Source organism: Trichechus manatus, unplaced genomic scaffold, assembly GCF_000243295.1.
Source record: "Trichechus manatus latirostris isolate Lorelei unplaced genomic scaffold, TriManLat1.0 scaffold00080, whole genome shotgun sequence".
NCBI classification, from domain to species: domain Eukaryota; kingdom Metazoa; phylum Chordata; class Mammalia; order Sirenia; family Trichechidae; genus Trichechus; species Trichechus manatus.
In genome coordinates this window covers 1,524,141-1,547,638 of record NW_004444016.1, presented here as the reverse complement: position 1 = coordinate 1,547,638, position 23,498 = coordinate 1,524,141, and the positions used below count along the sequence as shown (strand labels likewise).

The 23,498-nt window shown below is 46.4% G+C and overlaps 1 protein-coding gene across 3 annotated transcripts in view; it reads left to right on the top strand.

The window, feature by feature from the left end:
- Positions 1-8,539: 8,539 nt before the first annotated feature.
- SLC5A10 (solute carrier family 5 member 10) overlaps positions 8,540-23,498 on the top strand; it is an 84,407-nt gene continuing 69,448 nt past the window's right edge. For all 3 annotated transcript variants that reach the window (XM_004380991.2, XM_004380992.2, XM_004380990.2), the window contains exons 1-5: positions 8,540-8,653; positions 13,532-13,603; positions 13,951-14,055; positions 14,330-14,389; positions 15,625-15,729. In XM_004380991.2, the coding sequence (XP_004381048.1) occupies positions 8,540-8,653; positions 13,532-13,603; positions 13,951-14,055; positions 14,330-14,389; positions 15,625-15,729 (456 nt within the window). The remainder of the gene's footprint in view (positions 8,654-13,531; positions 13,604-13,950; positions 14,056-14,329; positions 14,390-15,624; positions 15,730-23,498) is intronic.

Genomic DNA, 23,498 nt, shown 5'->3' with positions numbered 1-23,498 from the left:
GGCATCAGAATTGGAGGAAGACTCATTAACAACCCATGACATGCAGATGACACAATCTTGCTTGCTGAAAGTGAAGAGGACTTGAAGCACTTACTGATGAAGATCAAAGACTACAGCCTGCAGTATGGATTAAACCTCAACATAAAGAAAACAAAAATCCTCACATCTGGACCAATAAGCAACATCATGATAAACAAAGAAAATATTGAAGTTGTAAAGAATTTCATTTTACTTGGATGCAAGATCAATGCCCTTGGAAGCAACAGTCAAGAAATCAAATGCATTGCATTAGACAAAACTGCCGCAAAAGACCTCTTTAAAGAGTTGAAAAGCAAAGATGTCACTTTAAGGACTAAAGTGCGCCTGACTCAAGTCATGGTGTTTTCAATCACCTCATATGCATATGAAAGCTGGACAGTGAATAAGGAAGACCGAAGAAGAACTGATGCCTTTGAATTATGATGTTGGTGACGAATACTGAATATACCATTGACTACCACAAGAACAAACAAATCTGTCTTGGAAGAAGTGCAGTCAGAATACTCCTTAGATGCAAGGATGGTGAGACTTTGTCTCACATACTTTGCACATGTCAACAGGAGGAACCAGTCCCTGGAGAAGGACATCATGCTTGGTGTGATGGTTAAGATTGTGGGTCAACTTGGCTGGACCATGATTCTCAGTGTTTATATGTGATCATTCCTATGATGGATCTGCTGTGAGTAGCCAATCGGTTGAAAGGGAGTTTCCTTGGGGGTATGGCCTGCACCCAATATAAGCAGATGTTCTGGCTTTTTGTGCACTCTGGATCCTTTGGCTACCTCCTGTTCATCTGACCTCCAGTTCTTGGGACTTGAGTTATCAGCTTATCTGCCAATCTTGAGATTCGTTGATCTTCACACAGCCTGTGAGCAGGAACCCTGCTCTCCGACCTGTGGGTCTTGGGTTCACCAGCCCCTGCAGCTATGTAAGTCAGGAGAAGTCTTGCAGTCTCACCTGCCAATCTTGGGATTCATCTATCTTCACAGCCTGTGAGCAAGAGTCCTGGTCTCTGACCTGCTGATCTTGGGTTCACCAGCCCCTGTGGCTACGTGAATCAGGAGAAGCCTCTATTCTGATCCACAGACTTGGAACTTTCTAGCCTCTAAAATTGTGTAAGACATTTCCTTGATATAAATCTCTGTCTGTGTATATTTATATGCTTCATTGGTTTTGCTTCTCTAGGGAACCCAGTGTAAGACACTTGGCAAAGTACAGGGTCAGCAAAAAAGAGGAAGACCCTCAGCAAGATGGATTGACACAGTGGCTGCAACAATGGGCTCAAGCATAATAATGATTGTGAGTATGGTGCAGGACCAGGCAGTGTTTTGTTCTATTGTACATACGGTCACTATGAGTTGGAACCTATTTGACGGCACCTAACAGCAACAATACTTTGGGACCTAGTTTTTGACAATGGATTCTTAGATATAACACTAAAAACATGAGCAACAAAAGACAAAATAAATAGGACTTTATCAAAATTAAAAACTTAGTGCATCAAAAGACTTTATCAAGAAAGTGAAGAGACAATCTACAGAATGGTTAAGAGCTACGGCTGCTAACCAAAATGTTGGCAGTTCAAATACATCAGCTGCTCCTTGGCAACCCTATGGGGCAGTTCTGCTCTGTCCTATAGGGTAGCTATGAGTCACAATTGACTCAGTGGTAATGGGTTTGGTTTTTGGTACATATCTGATAAGGGTTTAATATCCAGAGTACATATAAAACTCCTTAAACTCAACAACAAAAAGACAAACAATTAAAAAAAAAGGGCAAAGGAATTGAATAGATAGATACTTTACCACATAAAATATACCTGTTGCTGTTGAGTCAATTCTGACTCATAGTGACCCTGTAGGACTGAGTAAAACTGCCCCCATAGGGTTTCCAAGGCTGTAATCTTTACAGAAGCATACTGCCACATCTTTCTCCCACTGAGTGGCTGGAGGGTTTGAACCACTGACCTTTTGGTTAGCAGGCAAGCACTTAACCACTGCACTACCAGGGCTCCTGAAGAAGATATATGAAAGGCCAATAAGTACATGAAAATGTGCTCACCATCATTAGTCACGAGGGAAGTGCAAATCAAAACCACAGTGAGATATCACTTCACCCCCACTAGGATAGCTATTATTAAAAAAAAAAAAAACAAAAAAAACCCACAAAAACCAGAAAACAACAAGTGTTTGTGAGGATGTGGAGAAACTGGAACCCTCATCCATTGCTGGTGGGATTGTAAAATGTAGCAACCACTATGGAAAACAATGTGGTGGTTCCTCAAAAAAATTAAACATAAAATTACTGTATGATCCAACAATTCCACTCCTAGGTATATACTCAAAAGACTTGAAAGTAGTGTCTCAAATAGATGCTTGTATAGCAGTGTTCATTGAAGCATTGTTCACAATAGTCAGAAGGTAGAAACCACCCAACTGTCCATCAATAAAAGAATGGATAAAAAAATGTGGTATAAACATCAATGGAATATTATCCAGCCATAAAGAGAAATGAAGTTCTGATACATGATATGGTATGAATAAATCTTGAAAACTTTATGCTGAGTGAAATAAGTCAGTTACAAAGGGACAAATATTGCATGATCCATCCCACTTATATGAAATATCTAGAATAGGCAAATGCATAGAGAAGAAAGTTTATTAGCAGTTACCAGGGGCAAGTGAATTGGAAAAAGGGGAGCTATTGCTAAGGGATACTAAGTTTCTGTTGAGGGTGATGAAAAAAATTGAAAATGGATAGCGGTAATGGTTGCACACCATGATGAATATAATTAATGTCACTGAATTATACATGTAAAAGCAGTTGAAATGACAAATGTTTTGTTGCATTTATTTTACTACAATGAAATTTTTTTAATTAAAGAAGCCCAAAATAAATTTAGAAAAAGACTCTCATATTTATGGATTGGAAGCCTTGATAATGTCAAACTGATCTACAAATTCAATGCAATCACTTCCAAAATCCCAAAGGCCTTTTTTTTTTTTTTTTGCAGGAATGGAAAAGCCTGTTGTCAATTCATATGGGATTTCAAGGGACCCCAAATAGCCAAAACAATACTGAGAAGGGGGAACAAAGTTGGAACTCATACTTTCCAATTTTAAAACTTTTTACAAAACTACAGTAACCAAAACAGTGTGGTACTTGCATAAAGATAGACATATAGGCCAATGTGATAGATATGACAGTCCAGGAAAAAACCCAAACATCTATGGCCAGTTGATTTTAAACAAGGGTGACAAGACCATTCAATGCAGGAAAGAACAGTCTCTTCAACAAACGATGCTTGGACAACTGGATCTCTGTATGCAAAAGAATGAAGTTGTACCCTTACCTCACACCATATACAAAAATTAATTCAAAATGGATCAGTGACCTAAATATAACAGCTAAAACTATAAAACTCTCAGAAGAAAACATTAGGGTAAATTTTTATGACCTTGGATGTGGCAATGGGTTCTTAGCATCTAAAGCACAAACAACAAAAGATAAATTGGACGTCATAGAAATGGAAACCTTTTGTATATCAAAGGATACTATCAGAGAGTGAAAAGACAATGTACAGAATGGGATAAAACATTTGCAAATCATCTATCTGATAAGGGTCTACAATCCAGAATACATAAAGAACTCATACAAATCAACAACCAGAGGACAAACAACCTAATTAAAACATAGGCAGAGACTTTGAATACATATTTCTCCAAACAAGATATACAAATGGCCAATAAGCATATGAAAAGATGCTGTCGTAGTTATCTAGTGCTTTTATAACAGAAATACCACAAATGGGTGGCTTTAACAAACAAATCTATTTTCTCACAGTTTAGGAGGCTAAAAAAAAAAAAAAAAACCTGTTGCCATTGAGTTGATTCCGACTTATAGCGACTCTATGTTGCTGTTGTTAGGTGCCATCAAGTCATTTCTGACTCATAGCCACCCTATGCACAACAGAACAAAACACTGCCTGGTCCTGCGCCATCCTCATAATTGTTGCTAAGCTTGAGCCCATTTGTGATGGTTAAGATTGTGTGTCAACTTGGCTGGGCCATGGTTCTCAGTGTTTATATGTGATCACTCCTGTGATTGAATATGCTGTGAGTAGCCAATCAGATGAAAGGGCGTTTCCTCGGGTGTGTGGCCTACATCTGAATATAAGCAGATGTTCTGGCTTTTTGCTCACTCTGGATCCTGTAGCTGCCTCCTGTCATCTCACCTCCAGTTCCTGGGACTTGAGCTGTCAGCTTATCTGCCAAATTTGGGATTCTTGGATCTTCACAGCCTGTGAGCGGAGCCCTGCTCGCTGACCTGCCAATCTTGGGCTCGCCAGCTTTTGCGTCTGAGTGACTTGGATCCCTGATCCACAAACTTGGGATGTTCTAGCCTTTACAATTGTGTGAGCTGTTCCCTTGATATAATCTCTTTCTATATATGTATTTATATGCTTTACTGGTTTTGCTTCTCTAGAGAACCCAGCCTAAGACACCATTGTTGCAGCCACTGTGTCAATCCATCTCATTGAGGGTCTTCCTCTTTTTTGCTGACCCCTCTACTTCACCAAGCATGATGTCCTTCTCCAGAGACTGATCCCTCCTGACAACATGTCCAAAGTATGTGAGACACAGTCTCACCATCCTTGCTTCCAAGGAGCATTCTGGTTGTACTACTTCCAAGACAGATTTGTTCGTTCTTTTGGCAGTCCATGGTATATTCAATATTCATTGCCAACACCACAATTCAAAGGCGTCAATTCTTCTTCAGTCTTCCTTATTCATTGTCCAGCTTTCGCATGCATATGAGACGATTGAAAACACCATGGCTTGGGTCAAGCGCACCTTAGTCCTCAAGGTGGCATCTTTGCTTTTTAACACTACAGAAAGTCCAAATTCAGGGTGTCAGCTCCAAGGCTCTCTGTTAGTTCTGGAGGAAAGCCCTTGTCTCTTTTGAGCTTCTACTCCTGGGCAATCTTCATGTGGTTTGAGATCTCTCTTCCCCTATCTCTGCTTGCTCACTTATTTAATCTCTTTTATATCTCAAAAGAGATTGATTTAAGACACGCTCTATACTAATACTTTCTCACTAACATAACAAAGAAAACCCATTCCCAAATGAGATTATAACCACAGGTATAGGGGTAAGGATTTACAACATATATTTTGGGGGGACACAATTCAATCCATAACAGAAGCTGAACATTGTTAGTCATTAAAAAAAAAAACCCCAAAACCCATTTGCTGTCAAGTCAATGCCAACTCATAGCAACCCTACAGGACAGAATAGAACTGCCCACATAGAGTTTCCAAGGAGCGGCTGGTGAACTCTTTAACTGCCAACCTTTTGGTTAGCAGCCAAACACTTAACCACTGAGCCACTAGGGAAATACAAATCAAAACCACAGTGAGATACCACTTCACCCACAAGGATGACTATAATAAAAACCCTGAAAATGTGGAGAAATTGGAACCCTCATGCATTGCTGATGGGAATGTAAAATGGTGCTGCTGCTGTGGAAAACAGTTTGGTTCCTCAAGAAATTAAACAGAATTACCACATGACCCAGCAATTCCATTCCTAGGAATGTACCCAAGAGAATTGAAAACAGGTTTTGAAAAAAACCTTGTACACAAATGTTCATAGCAACAGTATTCACAATAGCCAGAGGAAAAAATCCAAATGCCCATCAACTGATTAATGGATAAACAAAACATGGTTTATTCATACCATGGAATATTACTCGTCCATAAAAAGGAATAAAGCACTGATACATGCTATGACATGCATGAATCTCGAAAACATGCCAAGTGAAGGAAGCCAGCCATAAAGGCCACATATGTATGATTCAGTTTATGTGAAACTTCACAATAGGCAAATCTATACAGAAAGCAGATTAGTGGTCCCAGAGGCTAGGGGAGGGGTAGCAAGGAGTGACTACTTTATGGGTATCCCATTTGGGGTGATGAGAAAGTTCTGGAACTAGACAGTGGTGATGGTTGCACAACATTGTGAGTGTACTAAATGCCGCTGAATTAAGGAATGGTTAAAATGGTGAATTTTATGTTATGTGTTATTTTCCACAAAAAAATTTTATCTTCTTTCCTTATCAATATATAAAGCTGACTCATCTTTTTTTTGTTTTGTTTTGTTTTGCATTGTCTCTGTCTTTTTTTTTTTAATTGTGGTAAATACCCATGTAACAAAACATATGACATTTCAACAATCTTCACGTGTACAAATAGTTATGTTCATCATGTTGTTCAACCATCACCCTTATCCATTCCTAAGTGTTGCATCATCTTTTCAATGGTCATGGTATCGGTCACAGGATAGAGTTGCCCTCTTGGTAGACATTTAGGACATTCCCCATGTTCTGCTACTTTGAGTATCCTTTCCATGTAGCTTTGGACATCCGTGTCAGTGTTTCTGTAAGGATAGACAGACAGATGATATTTAATAGAATAAATGACAAGTCCTGTGTTTATCTCAAAAGCAAGATCAACAGCTGGAGCTCAACCCGGCAGCCAGTCTTCAGAGCAGACCTGGAGGGTTTCGCTCACAGGATGTTGCAGAATAGCTGTGGGTAAAGTCACACAATCTGTATTCTCCCTTCACATTGTGGAAGCTCAGGTGTGAGCAGGGCTCAGGTGTACAGTCCCCTCTAGCTCACTCACTGCTTTAACTGAGCCAGGCCTCTGTCACGGTTCTGAGACGCTTCAGAAAGAAAACAGACCCATAGACCCCCTGAACCCCCTAAAAAGACAGAAACTGCTCCAGTCATCCTGCTTCAACAGGGCCAAACTAATGACCCTGTATTTCCCTAATGACTGATAATGTTCATCATCTGGCCCTCCCTACTCCTTTTCCAGGAAGATGGTTCTTGAGTCAGGGTGGCTTCCTTTTAGATGGATGTAGCTTACAGGGGTGTAAGGTGGATGGCTTCTCAGCTGGGCAGGTCCCATCCTTCGTACCCTCTGGGATCCTGGTGGGGTGAATGGGGGGACTGTGGAAGCTCAGGTGTGACCAGGGCTCAGATGTGCTATTTCTCCCTCTGTATCCTCTGCTGCCACCACTGCCTGCACAGTCTCTCAGCTGACCTGCTTCCTCTTCCCCAGGGATTTATCTCTTAGTGGTTTATTTCCTCCTGAGACCCAGGAAGGGACAGAGGACCAAATGCTGTTGGTTCGATGACCTTCCCTTAGGGAGACAGGTTTGATGAATCTGAACATTTTTCAGCTGGGTCCTTTTGACCAGTGCAGAGTGGTCTTTTGATTGGTGACACTTTCGAACAATCACTCAGGAGGTAAGCACCGTCTGAGGCTAATTGGCTGAAGGCCAGGAGAGTGGGCAGTTGTGGAGATGGGCCATCTGACTCTGCCTGAGGTCTACTATAAGTAGCGACTTGTGATTTTTTCCTTCTCCGGTCCAGTCCTGCAGGCTAGGAGGTCAATCTTTAAACCTTTCCTTCGAGGGTACAGAGTAACAATAGCTTTGCAGGCAATGTGTGGCCACTGACAGGCTGCTCACTCATTAACACCCTGGCAGGCTGTGCGCACTGGTTGAACTCCAAGTGCTCTGCAAAGCCAAGGTAAACAGTGTTGACACTGCAATGGAGGCTTGAGAGGTCTGGCTTGGCTAGGTGTACAGAGTGAATTAATGAGTGAACATCAGGAAGGAGGGAAGCCTTGCAGCCACGGCCCACATGGCGCCCAAATGGACTCAGAGCCAATACTGTCACCGCAGAGAATTTGGGGTCAGATTTGGTGATGACTTCGGCTCTGGCCCTTAAATAGCCGTGTGACTGACACCTGCCCCACCTCTTCCCACCTTTGTTCCCTTGACTGTGCTGTGAAATGACCTTGGTTGCTTTGAGCATGAAAAGGGGCGTGGTGTCAAAAAGCTAAGGATGGTCCTCGGCCCCTGGTAGATGCTTGACAGACATGGCTCCCTGCTTGGTCCCAGGCCGGCCACGGGAAGCTGGACATAGTCAGGCTGACAGGCTTGGGCTATTTTGTTGGTCTAGAATAGCAGAGTAGAAATTTTGGGGGACAGAACTTCATTGTCCTGTCCAGGGACATTTCAGGGACCAGGGCTGCTGGTGCTGGAAGTAAACGGTAACGTCGTTTCCCCCAAGTCCTTCTCACCCACTTCCTATAAGAATTAAATAGCGTTCCAGCCGTACTTTGGCAGCTCCGCCCCTTTCTTTCTGGGGGTCTACTGGACCTTCAAGTCCACTTGCCTTGATTTTCCCTCTGTTGGGTTTCAGGGGCTCCCTCCTGCTTGTTTCCCCCCTGCTCTGGGAGTCGCTCTCCTACTAGGGAGGGCGAATGGGAAATGGTTGCACTTTGAAACTGGGAGCTGCACGCAGCCACGTCATGGGCTGAGGATGCCACCATGTACTTGGTTTAATGATCAATTAGTTCCCTTCAGAAAGCCCATTCTGACCCGGCTTGCCCCTTAGACTCTCTTCAGAGCTGGTGCCTGCAGGATGGCCGCTGACAACTCCACCGGAGACCTCCACGCAGCTGGGCTGCAGCTGAACACAGCTGACATCACCATCATAGCCGTGTACTTTGCCCTGAACATGGTCGTGGGCATATGGGTAAGGGGGGTAAGGGCATCTGCGGTGGGTGGGCTGCCTGTGGGACTTGGGTGGTGCCGAGTGTGGGGATGGGGACCCAGGCGTGCCCCACAGCACCAGCGTCAGTTTCCCCCAGAGCCTGACAGCTTCTCCTTCCAGCCAAGCTCCTTCCTCTTAGGAAAGTAGTTTCTCATCCACAAAGTGGGGATAATGGAGCGTGAGGGTCCCTCCAAGGCTCAGCAGAGCGTGTGGTGGAAATCTCACTGCTGGGTCGGCCAGCCCAGACCGGGGTCTGACAGCCTGGCCCGGGTTCTTGTTCTGCCACCCACAAGCTGGAAAACCTGGGCGCCCACGTAAGGCTCATTAGTCTTAGTTTCCATGCCTGCCAACTGGGGATCTAAGGGCTTAAGCCTGCCTGAGCAATATAACCACAGGCTTTGCTTTTACAAATGTAGGTTCCCAGGCTGTCCCTAAGCCTGCTGAATCAGAATCCAGGAGGCAGGGAAAGGCCTGAGGGCCCAGGAATCTTTACATCAAACAGGCTCCCAGGGAATTTGCTTCCCCACTGGCCAAGTTAATATGCCAACACTTCTCTCCCTTGATAAGAGAGATAAGCAACTGGAGCTCCATCAGCGAATTTCAGCAGCACCTGAGTCCCTGCTCAGGTGCTGTGCTGGGCCCTTCCCCATCACACCACCCCCCAGCACTGGGAGGAGAAGGACAGCCCCTGTCTGCAGATGAAGAGCCCAGGTTCTGAGAGGTAGACTTGCCCAGAAAGCCCAGGACCTTGCATAGTGAGGTGCTCCTCTGGTGACTTTTCTCTGTTTGTGATGCCGAACTATGAGCTTTTCCTGACAAGGAAGTGGATACACGAGGCCACTTGCTTGATCCCAAGGAGGAGGGCTTCTTAAGGCTTTCTACCTTCCACCCTCCTCCACTCACCCCCTCTGTACTTTGGATCTGGAAAGGCCAGGCTCCACCTCTTTGCCCCTGGAGTCTCCTGGCTGGCACCTTAGCTCTGGTATTCTGAGAGCTTTATCCCCTTGGCAAGAATGAGTATCCCACTCTTATCCTCTGTAGCCCCAGGCCTAAGCCTGAGGACCTAGGTGTCAGGAAGCAGGTCACCTCCCAGCTTAGGCCTTTTAGGCAAGTCACTCAGAGTTCTGAGCTTAGGTGTCCTGATCTGTATAACAGGGACACCACCTACCTCACAGGGATAAGGCCTCCTATCAGTACTCCCAGCAGTACTGGACTCTGCTGCTATTGGTGCTGTAGTAGCAGCAGCAGTAGTACTACTACTAGTAGTAGCAGTAGCAAACAGCAGCTGTAGTAGAAGTAACAAAAATACTAGTAGCAGCAACAAGAGCAGTAATAGTAGTAGCAGTAGCAGTAACAGTAGGAGTAGCAACAGTAGTAGTAGCATTAACAGCAGCGGTAGTAGCAGCAACAGCAGTAGTGGTAGCAGCAGTAGTAGCAGCAGTAGTAACAGTAGCAGTAGTGGCAGCAGCAGCAGCAGCAGTGGAAGTAATTAGAATTAGTTATCCTGTGATTAAACATTAAATCTCTAGTGACTCAGTGCTGGGAGTTGGGAACGCTGGCTCCTAGTCCTGGCTCTGCTGTGTGTACTTGGGTAAGTTACTTTCTCAGTTTTCTCAGTCTGGCCTCGCTCTCCTCAAGTAAGCAGTGCAGATGTGTGTGCCTGCCTGCAAGAGTCTGTGACTAGGACTTGCAGGGGGTGCCCCATGGACAGAGCGGACCGCAGAACCTTTTTGGTGAGGGGAGTGGAGTCATGAGAAGAGACAGCGAGAAGGCTTCTAGGCTATCAGCACCAGGGGAAGGGGGAATATTTAGTTAGAAGAGCACATCTAAGTGGGGATAGTTTTGGACATCTGAGACCAAGCCCTTTGCCACTCACCCGCCCTTGCTGCCCGGGACTCACCAGCCACCTCTCATGGGGGCAATTCGCCCAGCTCAGCCATTCATTTGTAGGCTGGAGCCCCACATGGTTCCACCCTGTCCCCGCAAGTAGGCCCCACTGGCCCTGTGGTGTGTTGCTGGCCAGAGAGCAGGAGACCATATCCAGGGAAGAGTTGAGCAGGGCAGGGATATCCCTCAGGGGCCCAGAGGCTACCGAACAGCAGGCTGGCAGGCATGGCCCTCTGGGGAGCTCTGATGGTGGGCTGGAGGAGCCCAGGGTGAGCCTTCTGGGAGTGTTCCTGCAGGAAAGCTGCTTAAGCTGAGCCTCTGCATCCATCAGGGCTCTTCAATTTAGTCACAAAAAGTCTGTTTCAATGAGCCCAAATCATAAGGAAGTGTACTGTACTGGTGCCTGTCTCAGTTATCCAGTGCTGCTATCACAGAAATACCACAAGTAGGTGGCTTTAACAAACAGGCATTTATTTTCTCACTGTTTAGGAGGTTAGAAGTTCAAATGTAGGGTGCCAGCTGTAGGGGAAGGCGCTCTCTGTTGGCTGTAGGTGGAAGGTCCTTGCCTCTTTTTAGCTTCTGTTTCTTGGTTCCTTGGAGATCTCATATGGCATCACATCTATCTTCCCCTAACTCTGCTTTCTTAATTCATCTACTCTTTAATATCTCAAAAGAGGTTGACTTAAGACACACCCTGCCCTAATACTGCCTCATTAACATAACAAAGAAATCCCATTCCCAAATGCGATTATAACCACTGTAGGGGTTAGGATTTACAACACATATTTTTGGGGGACACAATTCAATCCATAACAGTACCTATAACTGAAAGTCCAGGAACAGGGAAGGCTTCATGTGGATTATGATCCAGCAACATAGCACCGTCAAAGCTATGGCTCCCTTCTCTGTGGTTCTCCCAGCCTCCTGTTGCTTTGTCCTGAGCCCCATTTCCCTCATGGAGGTGAGATGACCAGCCTAGAGGTTGAGCCCAGACCCTGGAGCCAGATGACCTGACCTCAGAGCCTCAGTTTCCTATTAGTAACTTGGGGATGGTCATGTACCTACCTTCTGAGGCCATTGTGATGACTGAGAGGTTCTTACAGGTAGAGCTCTCAGAACCAACTCTGCACTAACGTCTACCCACTATCCCCACCGAGTTCACTGAATATTACCCCTGCATATGTGGCTGGGGCAGAGCAAGAGGGCACTTCTCACCCTCCAGCTGTTGAGCAGGGGTCCTGGCTGTGCTCTGACTCTACCCTCTTAAGTCAAAATGCTGTCCCTGAATTAGGCGTGGCAGCCGAGGACTGTGGTGGGCTCTGTGGCATGGATGTCTCAGGCCCCCTTGGGCTGATCTGGTCAGGACCACCTGAGTTGGGAAAGGTGAGACCCCATCACGAAGAGAGGCAACTGAAAATGCCCCCCGACACCACATAGCATTGAAGGATAAGAAGAAATGTTCCGTAGGGGAAAGGGACAAGGAGCATTCCAGAAAAGGAGAAAGCATGGCCTTACATCAGAGCCCTCAGGAGCTGTGCAGTGCACAGCTGGCACAACTTGTCACAGCCATCCTGGCCATGGCCACGAGCACCTTCAGAGAACTGCACAGCTGGACCATGGCAAAAGTAGAGCAAGTGATAGGTCTGGGGCTGGGAGATGGAGGCAGAATAGTATTAAAGGCTTTCAGCTGTCTAGGAAATTGGTTCAATCATCCTGAAGAACTCAGACTGTCTCTGAGGGTTTTTTGTTGTTGTCTGTGAGTATGTTGTCATGGTGCAGGACGATTAAAGTCAGGCAGAAATAGGCCTGTGTATTGATTGATATTTTGTGATCCAGACTTATGTCATTATATGTATACTGTGAAAAGTAGACACAAATTATATATCTAAATACACCTCTGTGTCCCTCACATCCTTTCACTTTCTCCTGTCCAGACAGCAGGGTCTCAGTGACATTCATTAAACACTTGCTAGGCACCATTCTCAGTGTTTTATATGCATTAACTCATTAAACCTCCTCAAAACCCTAGGAGGTGGGACTATTATTAGGCCCACATTACAGATGATGAAACTGAGGCCCATGGATTAAGTAACTTGCCCAAGGTCACCAGGGCAGGAAGTAGAGAAGCCAGGATTTGCTCTTAGGCATTCTGATTTCAGACTTTTTATTCCATACATGTGGAGCACAAAATTCTATACTTCCCTCACAATAACCCAACACAGAGCATGCAGGAGTACTCAAAGGATTATTGTTGAAATGTACAAGAAATAAAACTATATATTTAAAGTAAGAAATCAAGGTCAAAGTGCTCTCAGATTCCCTGGCTCAAAACCCTCCTTGTCCTTGGAGGGCAGCAGAAAAGGAACCCGAAAGGGGAGGGAGGAGCCTGGTTTAAGGGATAGGGAGCACCATAGTGAGTAGAAATGTCAGCCAGTCGGCGAGAAAAGGAGCAAGAGGACAGCCTGGGGCTGGCCTTGGTGTGAATCCCACCTCTGCCACCCACTACTGTAGGAGCCCACAGAGGTCAGACTTAGACTTGATACCCTAAAGACTAGAAAGCAGACACTCAAACAGAAACCTGTTCACCAATGTTCACTGCAGCACTATTCACAAGAGCCTAAGAGTGGAAACAACCAAGTGTCTATCAAAGGATGAATGGATAAACAATATGTGATCTATTCATACAGTGGGATATTATTCATCCATAAAAAGAAATGAAGTCCTGATATGTGCTACAACATGGATGAACCTTGAAAACATTATACTCAGAGAAATAAGTCAGTCACAGAAGACCACATATGTATGATTTCATTTATATGAAGTGTCTAGAATAGGTAAATCTGCAGAGACAGAAAGCAGATCAGTGGTTGCCAGGAGCTGGGGTGGGAGTAGTGGGGAGTGACTGCTTAATTCACCATTTTACATACCCCCAGCAATGCACAAGGGCCCCACTTTCTGCCTCTGTCCTTGCAGTCCTCATGCCAGGCCAGCAGGAACACAGTGAGCAGCTACTTTCTGGCAAGCCGGGATATGACGTGGTGGCCGGTGAGTGCCCCTGGCTCCTGCCCTTCCTCCATCTGGTGGGCAGAACCAAACCTCTAGGTCTGCCAGCACTTGCTGAGGGTCTGCTCCTGGACCTGAGCTTGGGATGCATATGGGGTGCTGAACATTGTATAAAGGTCATGGGCTTTGGAGTGGAAACCTACTTCTACTCATTAGCTGAGGGGCCAGTCATGGGTACACTAACTCCTCCTGGGCCCCAGGCTCCTCTTCTGAACCTGTGACAATGATCCTCTTCTGTGGCTTTGTGTAGACGGATGTGATGGTACTGTCAGGCCGGCAGGGCCTGGCCAGTGCACCTGCAGCTGACTGGTTTCCTCTTGCTCTTCCAGATCGGAGCCTCCCTCTTTGCCAGCAGTGAGGGGTCTGGCCTCTTCATTGGACTGGCAGGCTCGGGTGCAGCTGGAGGCCTGGCTGTGGCAGGCTTCGAGTGGAACGTGAGGCTCTTGGGAGGACAGTCAGGCTGGGAAGCGGGGTCGGTGACCAAGCGCAGCTCAGCTCCTATGTCAACCATGCTGCAGACAATCTTGGCAGTTGGGTTCCTGGGGACATGCACAGATAGCACAGCCAGAGGGAACTGCTGGGCTTGGCCCAGGCCTCCAGATGGCGAGTCCCTACCGTGTCCAGCTGTGTCCCCTGCACCCTGGCCTAGAGCAGGGCTTGCTTGGCACAGCAGTCTACTGTCTAAGCTCTGCCTCTGTTCCCCCTCAGGCCACGTATGTGCTGCTGGCCCTGGCATGGGTATTTGTGCCCATCTACGTCTCCTCGGAGGTGAGTCTGCTCCAGGGCTCAAGATGCCCTATGACCTCCTGCCGTAGTCTGGGCCCAGGGTGGGTCTGCAAGAAGAGTCACGAGACCTTCACCCAAGTCAGCAGAAGTTGTATTCGTTTCCTGCAGCTATCCTGACAAGCTGAGTGGCTTGAAACAACAGAGATCTATGGTCTTACAGTTCTGGAGTCTGCAAGTCCAAAACCAAGGTGTCAGCAGGACCTTGCTCTCTCCAAAGGCTCTAGGGGAAGATCCTTCATTTCTCTTCCTAACTTCCTGGCAGTCCTTAGGGTTCCTTGGCTTGTGGCTGTGTCACTCCACTCTGCCTCCGTCATCATATGGCTGTCTTCCCTGTGTCTGTGTCTCTCCTGTTTTATAAGGACACCACTCAGATGAGATTAGGACCTACCCTACTCCAGTGTGACCTCATGTTAACTAAGAACATCTTCAAGGACCCTATTTCTAAACAAGGTCAGGTTCATAAGTAGCAGGGGTTAGGGCTTCAACATATATCTTGGGGGACATAATTCACCTCATACTGGAGCTGTGATGGCTCAGTGGTTAAGAACATGGCCGCTAACCAAAAGGTTGGCAGTTCAAATCCACCAGCTGCTCCTTGGAAACCCTATGGGGCAGTTCTATTCTGTCCTGTAGGGTTGCTATGAGTCGGAATCAGCTCGACAGCAACGGGTAATTCACCTCATGACAGGGTGATGGGCAGGACTGCCTGGACTCTCAACACAAATTGGTGTACTTTCAGGGCTGAGTTTGTTGTTAGTCCAACTAACATTCCTATCAACTGGACTAACCCACTAACGCAAGACTTGGGCCAAGGGAGCATTGTTGGCTGCTCAAGGGTGAAGGCTCTCCACCTTTTCACCCCTCCTATCCCCGGCTCACAGGCTGAACACCTGGGTGGCACCATCTTTGACTCCTTCAGCCCCCTCCAGGCAGTCATTAAGTCCAGTGGTTTCCACTTCCCAAATCTCAGCCTGTCCCCTGCTCTGCACTTTATAGCCATCTTCTCAGGCCTTACATCTCATCTGGAGTTTCCATAATAGCCTCCAGATCTGTCCCTCTGTCCCCAGCCACAGTCCCTCAGTGGCCCTGTTCATTGCCTGTAGGATATGGTCAGAACTCAGCCTGGGATTTGAGGCTGGTGCTGGGCTGTAGTGAGAAGTTGAGCCTGGGAGTGGACTTGGCAGGGGGGACACTCAATCCCCTGTGCCTCCCTCCAGATTGTTACCATGCCTGAATACATCCAGAAGCGCTACGGAGGCCAGAGGATATGCATGTACCTGTCCGTCCTGTCCCTGCTGCTGTCCATCTTCACCAAGATATCGGTGAGCTGCCCCATGCCTGCAGCTCCAGCCAGCGCAGCCTGGAAACTTCCTTGATCTGGGGATCCCAAAAATGTGACTGACCTCTTCTCAGCTATCCCTGACCTGTTTAACAGCTGGGGAAACTGAGGCCCAAGAAGGAACCCTGTCATGTCAGGGTCACCCAGCGAGTCTGTAACAGTGGTCTGGGACCCTGGAGAGCAGGCCCTGTAGCACTACAGACTGTGCAATGTGTCTGTGGCCCAGAACACAGGCCTTGGTTCCCCAGCTCTGCCCCTGTTTCTAGACTCAAAGGTACTGGGAGGAGTTATCTCCAGGGGTGAGTGGCCAACCCTGGGGCCTCGGAACAGCACTGAGGGGAGCAGGAGTGCCCACCAGGGGGCGCTGGAAGCTGTGTGGTATTTGCCAGTTCAGATGCTACTGTCTCTCACCAGCTCCTTCCCCAGGCTGGTCACCTCTGTCTCTTAAACTGAGCTCTGGGGTGCACCCTTCTGGCATTGGGGAGTCATTCCAGTGGGTGCTCCTCCAGTCCACTTTCCCTTGGGGGTCTGGACCTGGTCATACCTGAATATTAAGAGCAGAAAGCACACAACAATGCCAGAGTCAGGAAGAGGTTAGAGCTTGTGTCCTCCAAGGCCCTGATCTTACAGAAAGGAAACTGAGGCCAGGGAGGGGAAGTGACTTGTCCAAAGCCTCTCAGTGACTGCATGCAAGCCGGGCCCTCCACTTCTCTTCCTGACCCTCGTGGCCCTGCAGTGCCCCTCTGTTCTTGCTGGCCCCTCTATTTCCAGAAATCTCCTTGGATTCAGAAGTTTCCTCACTGTGAGGAGGAGTGACAGGGCCTGTCCCTTCGTGGCTCCTGTGAGGATTAGTGAAGGCATTGCTGGGTGGTGGGAGAGATGCTTCACATGCCTTTCTCCTCAGTGATGTGGTTGCCCCAGCCCTCTTGGTTCTAGGGCTGGGAGCAGCCAGCCGGACACTGATCTACTTGGAGTATGAGGCAGTGGAGCCAGAGGCCTCTCAGGGACTGCAGGCAGCCAGACAGCTGTGGGGCTGCTGGAGTGAGGCCCTGAGGGGTGTGGAAGGGGCACAGCGACCATCTGAGGGCTACCAGAAGCCTTGATGTGTGCTGGCAGGGTGCCCTGGGAACCTAACTGGGCAGGCTCTAGGGAAGGGGGTGAAGCAAGCAAGCGGCACACATTATCTTCCCTGGATGTTCTCAGAGTACCATGGGAAGCTTTCTTTCTCTGGGGCTGTCTTCAAGGTCTGGAGGGACCCTGCTCTGGGCTGCCTTTGAGGCCAAGTATCAGAAGTTAAGCCATTTTCACTCACTCTCACTCACTCATGCTTCTCCCCCCTTGCACCATTTCCCAAGCCCCCTCTGTGCCAGCCACCTTGCTGGGAACCAGGGATGCAGAAATAAGTGAGAGGCGGTTCCTGCCCTCTAGGGCTTGCACCACAGTGGGGAGAGAGACATGCAAGTCAGACAGACACCAGGTGGGCTGTGTCAGGCATGCCCTCAGAAGAGGAGGCAATGGAGTTTGCTGGGTAGCATTTGATTTGGACTCTAATGGTTGAAAAGGGTCCTCATGGGGGCAGGATAAACAAACATTAAGGGGAGAGGGGGCAGTGTAGGAAGAGTCTGATGACGGACAATACATCCAGGTCAGGAGGCCCAGATTCCAGGGGTCCCTAAGTGAGATGCCTCTGGGTGCCAGAAAAGGAACACAGTGTGAGGAAAAGCTGGGAGTGAGTAATAGGGAGTGGTAAGGACTGTGGCAAACCAGAGACCATGTTCCAGAATTCACATGAAACAGACCTGTGTGCCCCATTTGGTCCTGAGCTTCTAGTTTTAAAGCCCTGGCCTAGAGGACCACAGTGAGCAATGAGGCTGGGAAGCTCTGATCCGAAGGGGTTGAGATGCCAGACCAAGCCTGTCCTCCAAGGGGTGCTGTTCCAGGGGAGTGACACGGTCAGATTTGTGTGTTAGGAAGTGCTCTCTGGCATCTCCCAGAGGACGGGCTGGAGGGAAGAGAGTTGAGGGGAAGGGAGACTGTAAGGAAGCCCCCTGGGGTCCAGGTGAGGGAAATGAGGCAGGATGGTGGGCACAGGGGTTCTTTTATCCCCCATTTCATTGTTGATATCTCTGCAGTAGAGTTATATCTCACATTCACAGTGGGTGAGCTGGGCCAGACCTCCAGCATGGCAGAGTGAGGAGCTCAGCCCAGAGGGTGAATCCTTCAAGACCCTCTTGCCCAGTTACCCAGCTTACAGGTGGGATATGGAGGGTATGGAGACTTAGAAGGCCTTCTCTGGCCCAAGGTCACATGGAAAATCAGGCAGAGGTCACAGTTAGAACTTAGACCCCTGCCTCCAAGCCCGAGCCCTGACTGCCACTGCATTGCACCTAACTCTGAACTCTAGATTCCAAACTCCACTTTGACCAGCAGAGAGCTTTGATGGGGATGACTCAGTTTACCCAGCTATAAAATGGAGAGCAGTTCACTGACTTCAAGACTGGGGTTTCAGAATAACTGCTGGGACTTCTGGGATGAAAGTGGAGGGGGAAGCACAAGGAATGCTAATTGCAGGGTGTCTTAGTTATCTAGTGCTTCTGTAACAGAAATACGATAAGTGGATGGCTTTAACAAACAGAAGTTTATTCTCTCACAGTTTAGGAGGCAAGAAGTTCCTAATTGAGGGCCCCAGCTCTAGGGGAAGTCTTCCTCTCTGTTGGCTCTGGGGAAACGTCCTTGTCATCAATCTTCCCCTGGTCATCAAGTTTCTCAGCGAAAGGACCACGGGTCTAAAGGATGTGCTCTGCTCTTGGCACTATTTCTTGATGGTATGAGGTCCCTCTGTCTCTCTGCTCAATTCTCTCTTTTATATCTCAAAAGACATTGACTCAAGACACAACATAATCTTGTAGATTGAATCCTGCCTCATTAACATAACTGCCTCTAATTCTGCCTCATTAACATCATAGAGGCAAGACTTATAACACATGGAATAATCACATCTGATGACAAAATGGTGGACAATCACACGAGATTGGGAATCATGGCCTAGCCAAGTTAACACACATTTTGGGGGGATACAATTCAATCCATAACATTCCACCCTTTGGCTCCCCAAAATGTCCTTGCCACATGTAAAAACACATTCACCCCATCATACCATAGCATAACTCTTAAATCAACTCCGAGTCCAGACTCCAAAAAATTCCTCTTCATCTGTGAAATCTAGACCACAAGTTATCTGCTTACAAAGTACAATGGTAGAAGAGGCACAGGCTAGACATTTCCATTACAAATGGGAGAAATTGGGGGGAAAGAAGGAATAACAGGCACCAATCCAGTCAGCAGAACACATTACATTAGTTCTCAAGCCTTGAAAATAATCCTCTGTTCTCTGAGATCATTTAGACAATGGCCCTGCCCTCCAGACTCCGGATGTTGGCCACAGTCTCAGGATTCTGGGTGGAGTCCCCTCGGCCCTGGGTTTCAGCTCCGCTTTCCAGGTGCACTGGGACAGGAACTCTGCTCCCTCTCATTTGGGCAGCCCCATTCTCCCAGTCCATCTGAGTGGTCACCCTACCCCCTTGGTGCCAGCAGGCCCCGTTCTTCTGTCCCTTGGGCACGGCAGCCCCGCCCCCTCAGCTTTGGGTAGTTGATCTGGCCCTATCCCCTTGGCATTCATGAATGGCAGTCCCACATTCCAGTACCAAGATTTGACTCTTTGAAACACAGGAGGCTGTGATCTCACCCTTTGAAGCCTCAGACTTTATGGCTCCACCCTTTGAAACCTAAGAGATTGTGGCCCTACCCTTTGAGATTGAGGCTGCTTCCTGTGTTCCTTGTCTCTTCAGCTTCTGCTTCCCGGTTCCTTGGCCTCTCAGCTCCTCGGGCCTCATCGCCCCACATCTGCCCTGCTCAGGCAAGTGTTCCAAAGCTCTATAGCTCCACCGATAAGTGCCTGGAGGCACCCTACTCCACCAGTAAACTTTGGCCTGAAGGCACTCAGTCCTCCTTCTCCGTGGGTCAACTCCCGCACCTTCTTATGCTGGTCTCCTAGTTCTGCTGCTGCCCTTTCTCTGCTGCTGCTTCTCACCATCTGGCAGTCTCCTCACTTCCTTCTGAGCCCTCACCAGAACTGTCTTTGATGTCCATAATTCCACCAACAGTCTCTTCAAGGCAATCTAGGCTTTTACTATTAGGTAATTTAAAACTCTTCTAGCCTCTACCCATTACACAATTCCAAAACCACTTCCACATTGTAGGTATCTGTTAGAGCAACACCCACTCTTCCAGTAACAATTTCTGTCTTAGTTATCTAGTGCTGCTATAACAGAAATACCGCAAGTGGATGGTTTTAACAAACAGTTTATTCTCTCACAGTTTAAGAGACTAGAAGTCCAAATTCAGGGTGCCAGCTCCAGGGGACAGCTTTCTCTCTCTGCCAGTCCTGGGGGAAGGTCCTTGTTATCAGTCTTCCCCTGGTCTACGAGCTCCTCAGTGCAGGGACCTGGGGTCCAAAGGATGCACTTCCTCCTGGCTCTTCTTTCTTTTTTTTATTGTGCTTTAAGTGAAAGTTTACAATTCAAGTTAATCTCTCATACAAAAATTTATATATACATTGCTTTGTGACCCTACTTGCTCTCCCTATACTGTGAGAGCACACTCTTTCTTTCCACTCCAGATTTTCAGTGTCCGTTCAACCAGCTCCTGACCCTCTCTGCCTTCTCATCTCACCTCTGGACGAGAGCTTCTCATTTAATCTCATGTATCTACTTGAGCTAAGAAGCACACTCTTCACGAGTATCATTTTCTGTCCCATAGGCCAGTCTAATCCTTGTCTGAAGAGTTGGCCTCGGGAATAGTTTTAATTTTGGGCTAACAGAGAGTCCGGGGGCCACATCTTCCAGGGTCCCTCCAGTCTCAGTTAAACTATTAAGTCTGGTCTTTTTACTAGAATTTGAGTTCTGCACCCCACTTTTCTCCTGCTCCATCAAGGACTCTCTGTTTTGTACCCTGTCAGGGCGGTCATTGTGGTAGCCACGTACCATCTAGTTCTTCTGGTCTCAGGCTGATGAAGTCTCTGGTTTATGTGACCCTTTCTGTTTCTTTGGCTAATACTTTCCTTGTGTCCAAGATGTTCTTCATTCGCCTTTATTCCAGGTGGGTTGGGACCAATTGATGCATCTTAGATGGCTGCTTGCTAGCTTTTAAGACCCTAGATGCCACTCACCAAAGTGGGATGCATAACTTTTTCTTAAAAAGCTTTGTTAAGCCAATTGACCTAGATGTCCCCTGAAAACATGGTCCCCAGACCTGCACCCCTGTTACTCTGTCCCTTGACATGATTGCTTATATTCAGGAAATTTCTTAGCTTTAGTTTAGTCCAGCTGTGCTGACTTTCCCTGCAGTGTGTGCTGTCCTTCCCTTCACCTAAGATAATTCTTGTCTGCTATCAAGTTAGTGAATACCCCTCTCCCTTCCTCCCCACCCGCGTAACCATCAAAGAATGTTGTCTTCTGTGTTTAAACCTTTTCTTGAGTTTTTTATAATAGTGGTCTTATACAATATTTGTCCCTTTGCAACTGACTAAATTCACGCATCATAATACCTTCCAGATTCCTCCATGTTATAAGAGGTTTCACAGATTCATCGTTGTTCTTTTTCATTGCATAGTATTCCATTATGTGAATATACCATAATCTATTTATCCATTCATCCATTGATGGGCACCTAGGTTGTTTCCATCTTTTAGCTATCGTGAACAGTGCTGCAATAACATGGGTGTGCTTATATCTATTTGTGTGACGAATCTTAATTCTCTAGGATATATTCCAAAGAGTGGGATTGCTGGATCATATGGTACTTCTATTTCTAGCTTTTTAATGAAGTGCCAAATCGATTTCCAAAGTGGTTGTACCATTTTACATTCCCACCACCAGTGTATAAGTGTTTCAGTCTCTCCACAACCTCTCCAACGTTTTTTATTTTGTGCTTTTTTGATTATTGCCAGCCTTGTTGGGGTGAGATGATATCTCATTGTAGTTTTGATTTGCATTTCTCTAATGGCTAATGATCTTGAGCATTTCCTCATGTGTCTGTTAGCCACCTGAATATCTTCTTTGGCCAAGATCATATCCTTTGCTCATTTTTTAATTGGGTTGTTTGTCTTTTTGTTATTGAAGTTCTGCAGTATCTTGTAGATTTTAGAGATTAGACATTGATCAAATATATAATAGCCAAAATTTTTTTCCCAATCTGTAGGTTGTCTTTTTATTCTTTTGGTGGAATCTTTTGATGAGCATAAGTGTGTGATTTTTAGGAGCTCCCAGTTATCTAGTTTCTGGTGTTTGTGCATGGTTAGTAATGTCTTGTATTCTGTTTATGCCATCTATTAGGGCTCTTAGCGTTGTCTCTATTTTTTCTTCCATGATCCTTACTGTTTTCGATTTTGTATTTTGGTCTTTGATCCATTTTGAGTTAGTTTTTGTGCGTGATGTGAGGTATGGGTCTTGTTTCATTTTTTTGCGGGTGGATATCCAGTTATGCCAGCACCATTTGTTAAACAGACTATCTTTTCCCCAATTAATGGACTTTGGGCCTTCATCAAATATCAGCTGCTCATAGGTGGATGAATTTAGGCCTGGATTCTCAATTCTGTTCCATTGGTCTATGTATCTGTTGTTGTACCAGCACCAGGCTGTTTTGACTACCGTGGTGGTATAATAGGTTCTAAAATGAGGTAGTCTGAGGCCTCCCACTTTGTTCTTCTTCAGTAATGCTTTACTTATCCAGGGCCTCTTCTCTTGCCGTATGAAGTTGGTGATTTGTTTCTCAATCTCACTAAAAAATGCCATTGGAATTTGGATCCGGATTGCATTGTATCTGTAGACCGCTTTGGGTAGAACTGACATTTTCACAGTGTTGAGTCTTTCTTTCCATGAGCAAGCTATGTTTTTCCACTTATGCAGATCTTTTTGGTTTCTTGTAATAATGTCTTGTAGTTTTCATTGTATAGGTCTTTTACATCTCTGGTTAGATTTATTCCTAAGTATTTTATCTTCTTGGGGGCTATTGTAAATGATATTAATTTGGTGATTTCCTCTTGGAGGTCCTCTCTGTTGGTGTAGAGGAATGCCACTGATTTTTGTATGTTTATCATGTATCCTGATACTTTGCTGAAACCTTCTATTATTTCCAGTAGTTTTATTGTGCATTCTTTGGGGTTTTCTGTGTATAAGATCATATCGTCTGCAAATAGGGATACTTTGACTTCTTCCTTACCAATTTGGATGCCCTTTTTTTCTTTGTCTAGCCTAATTGCTCTGGCAAAGGCCTCCAGCACAATGTTGAATAAGAGTGGTGATAAAGGGCATGCTTGTCTGGTTCCCGTTCGCAAGGGGAATGCTTTCAAAGTCTCTCCTTTTAGGATGATGTTGGCTGTTGACTTTGTATAAATGCCCTTAATTATGTTGAGGAATTTGCCTTCTATTACTATTTTGCTGAGACTTTTCATCATGAAAGTGTGTTGGACTTTGTCAAATGCCTTTTCTGCATCAATTGACAAGATCGTATGGTTCTTGTCTTCTGTTTTATTTATGTGATGGATTATATTGCTTGTTTTTCTAATGTTGAACCATCCCTGCATACCTGGTATAAATCTCACTTGATCATGGTGAATTATTTTTTTGATATGTTGTTGAATTCTATTGGCTAGAATTTTGTTGAGGATTTTTGCCTCAATGTTCATGAGGGCTA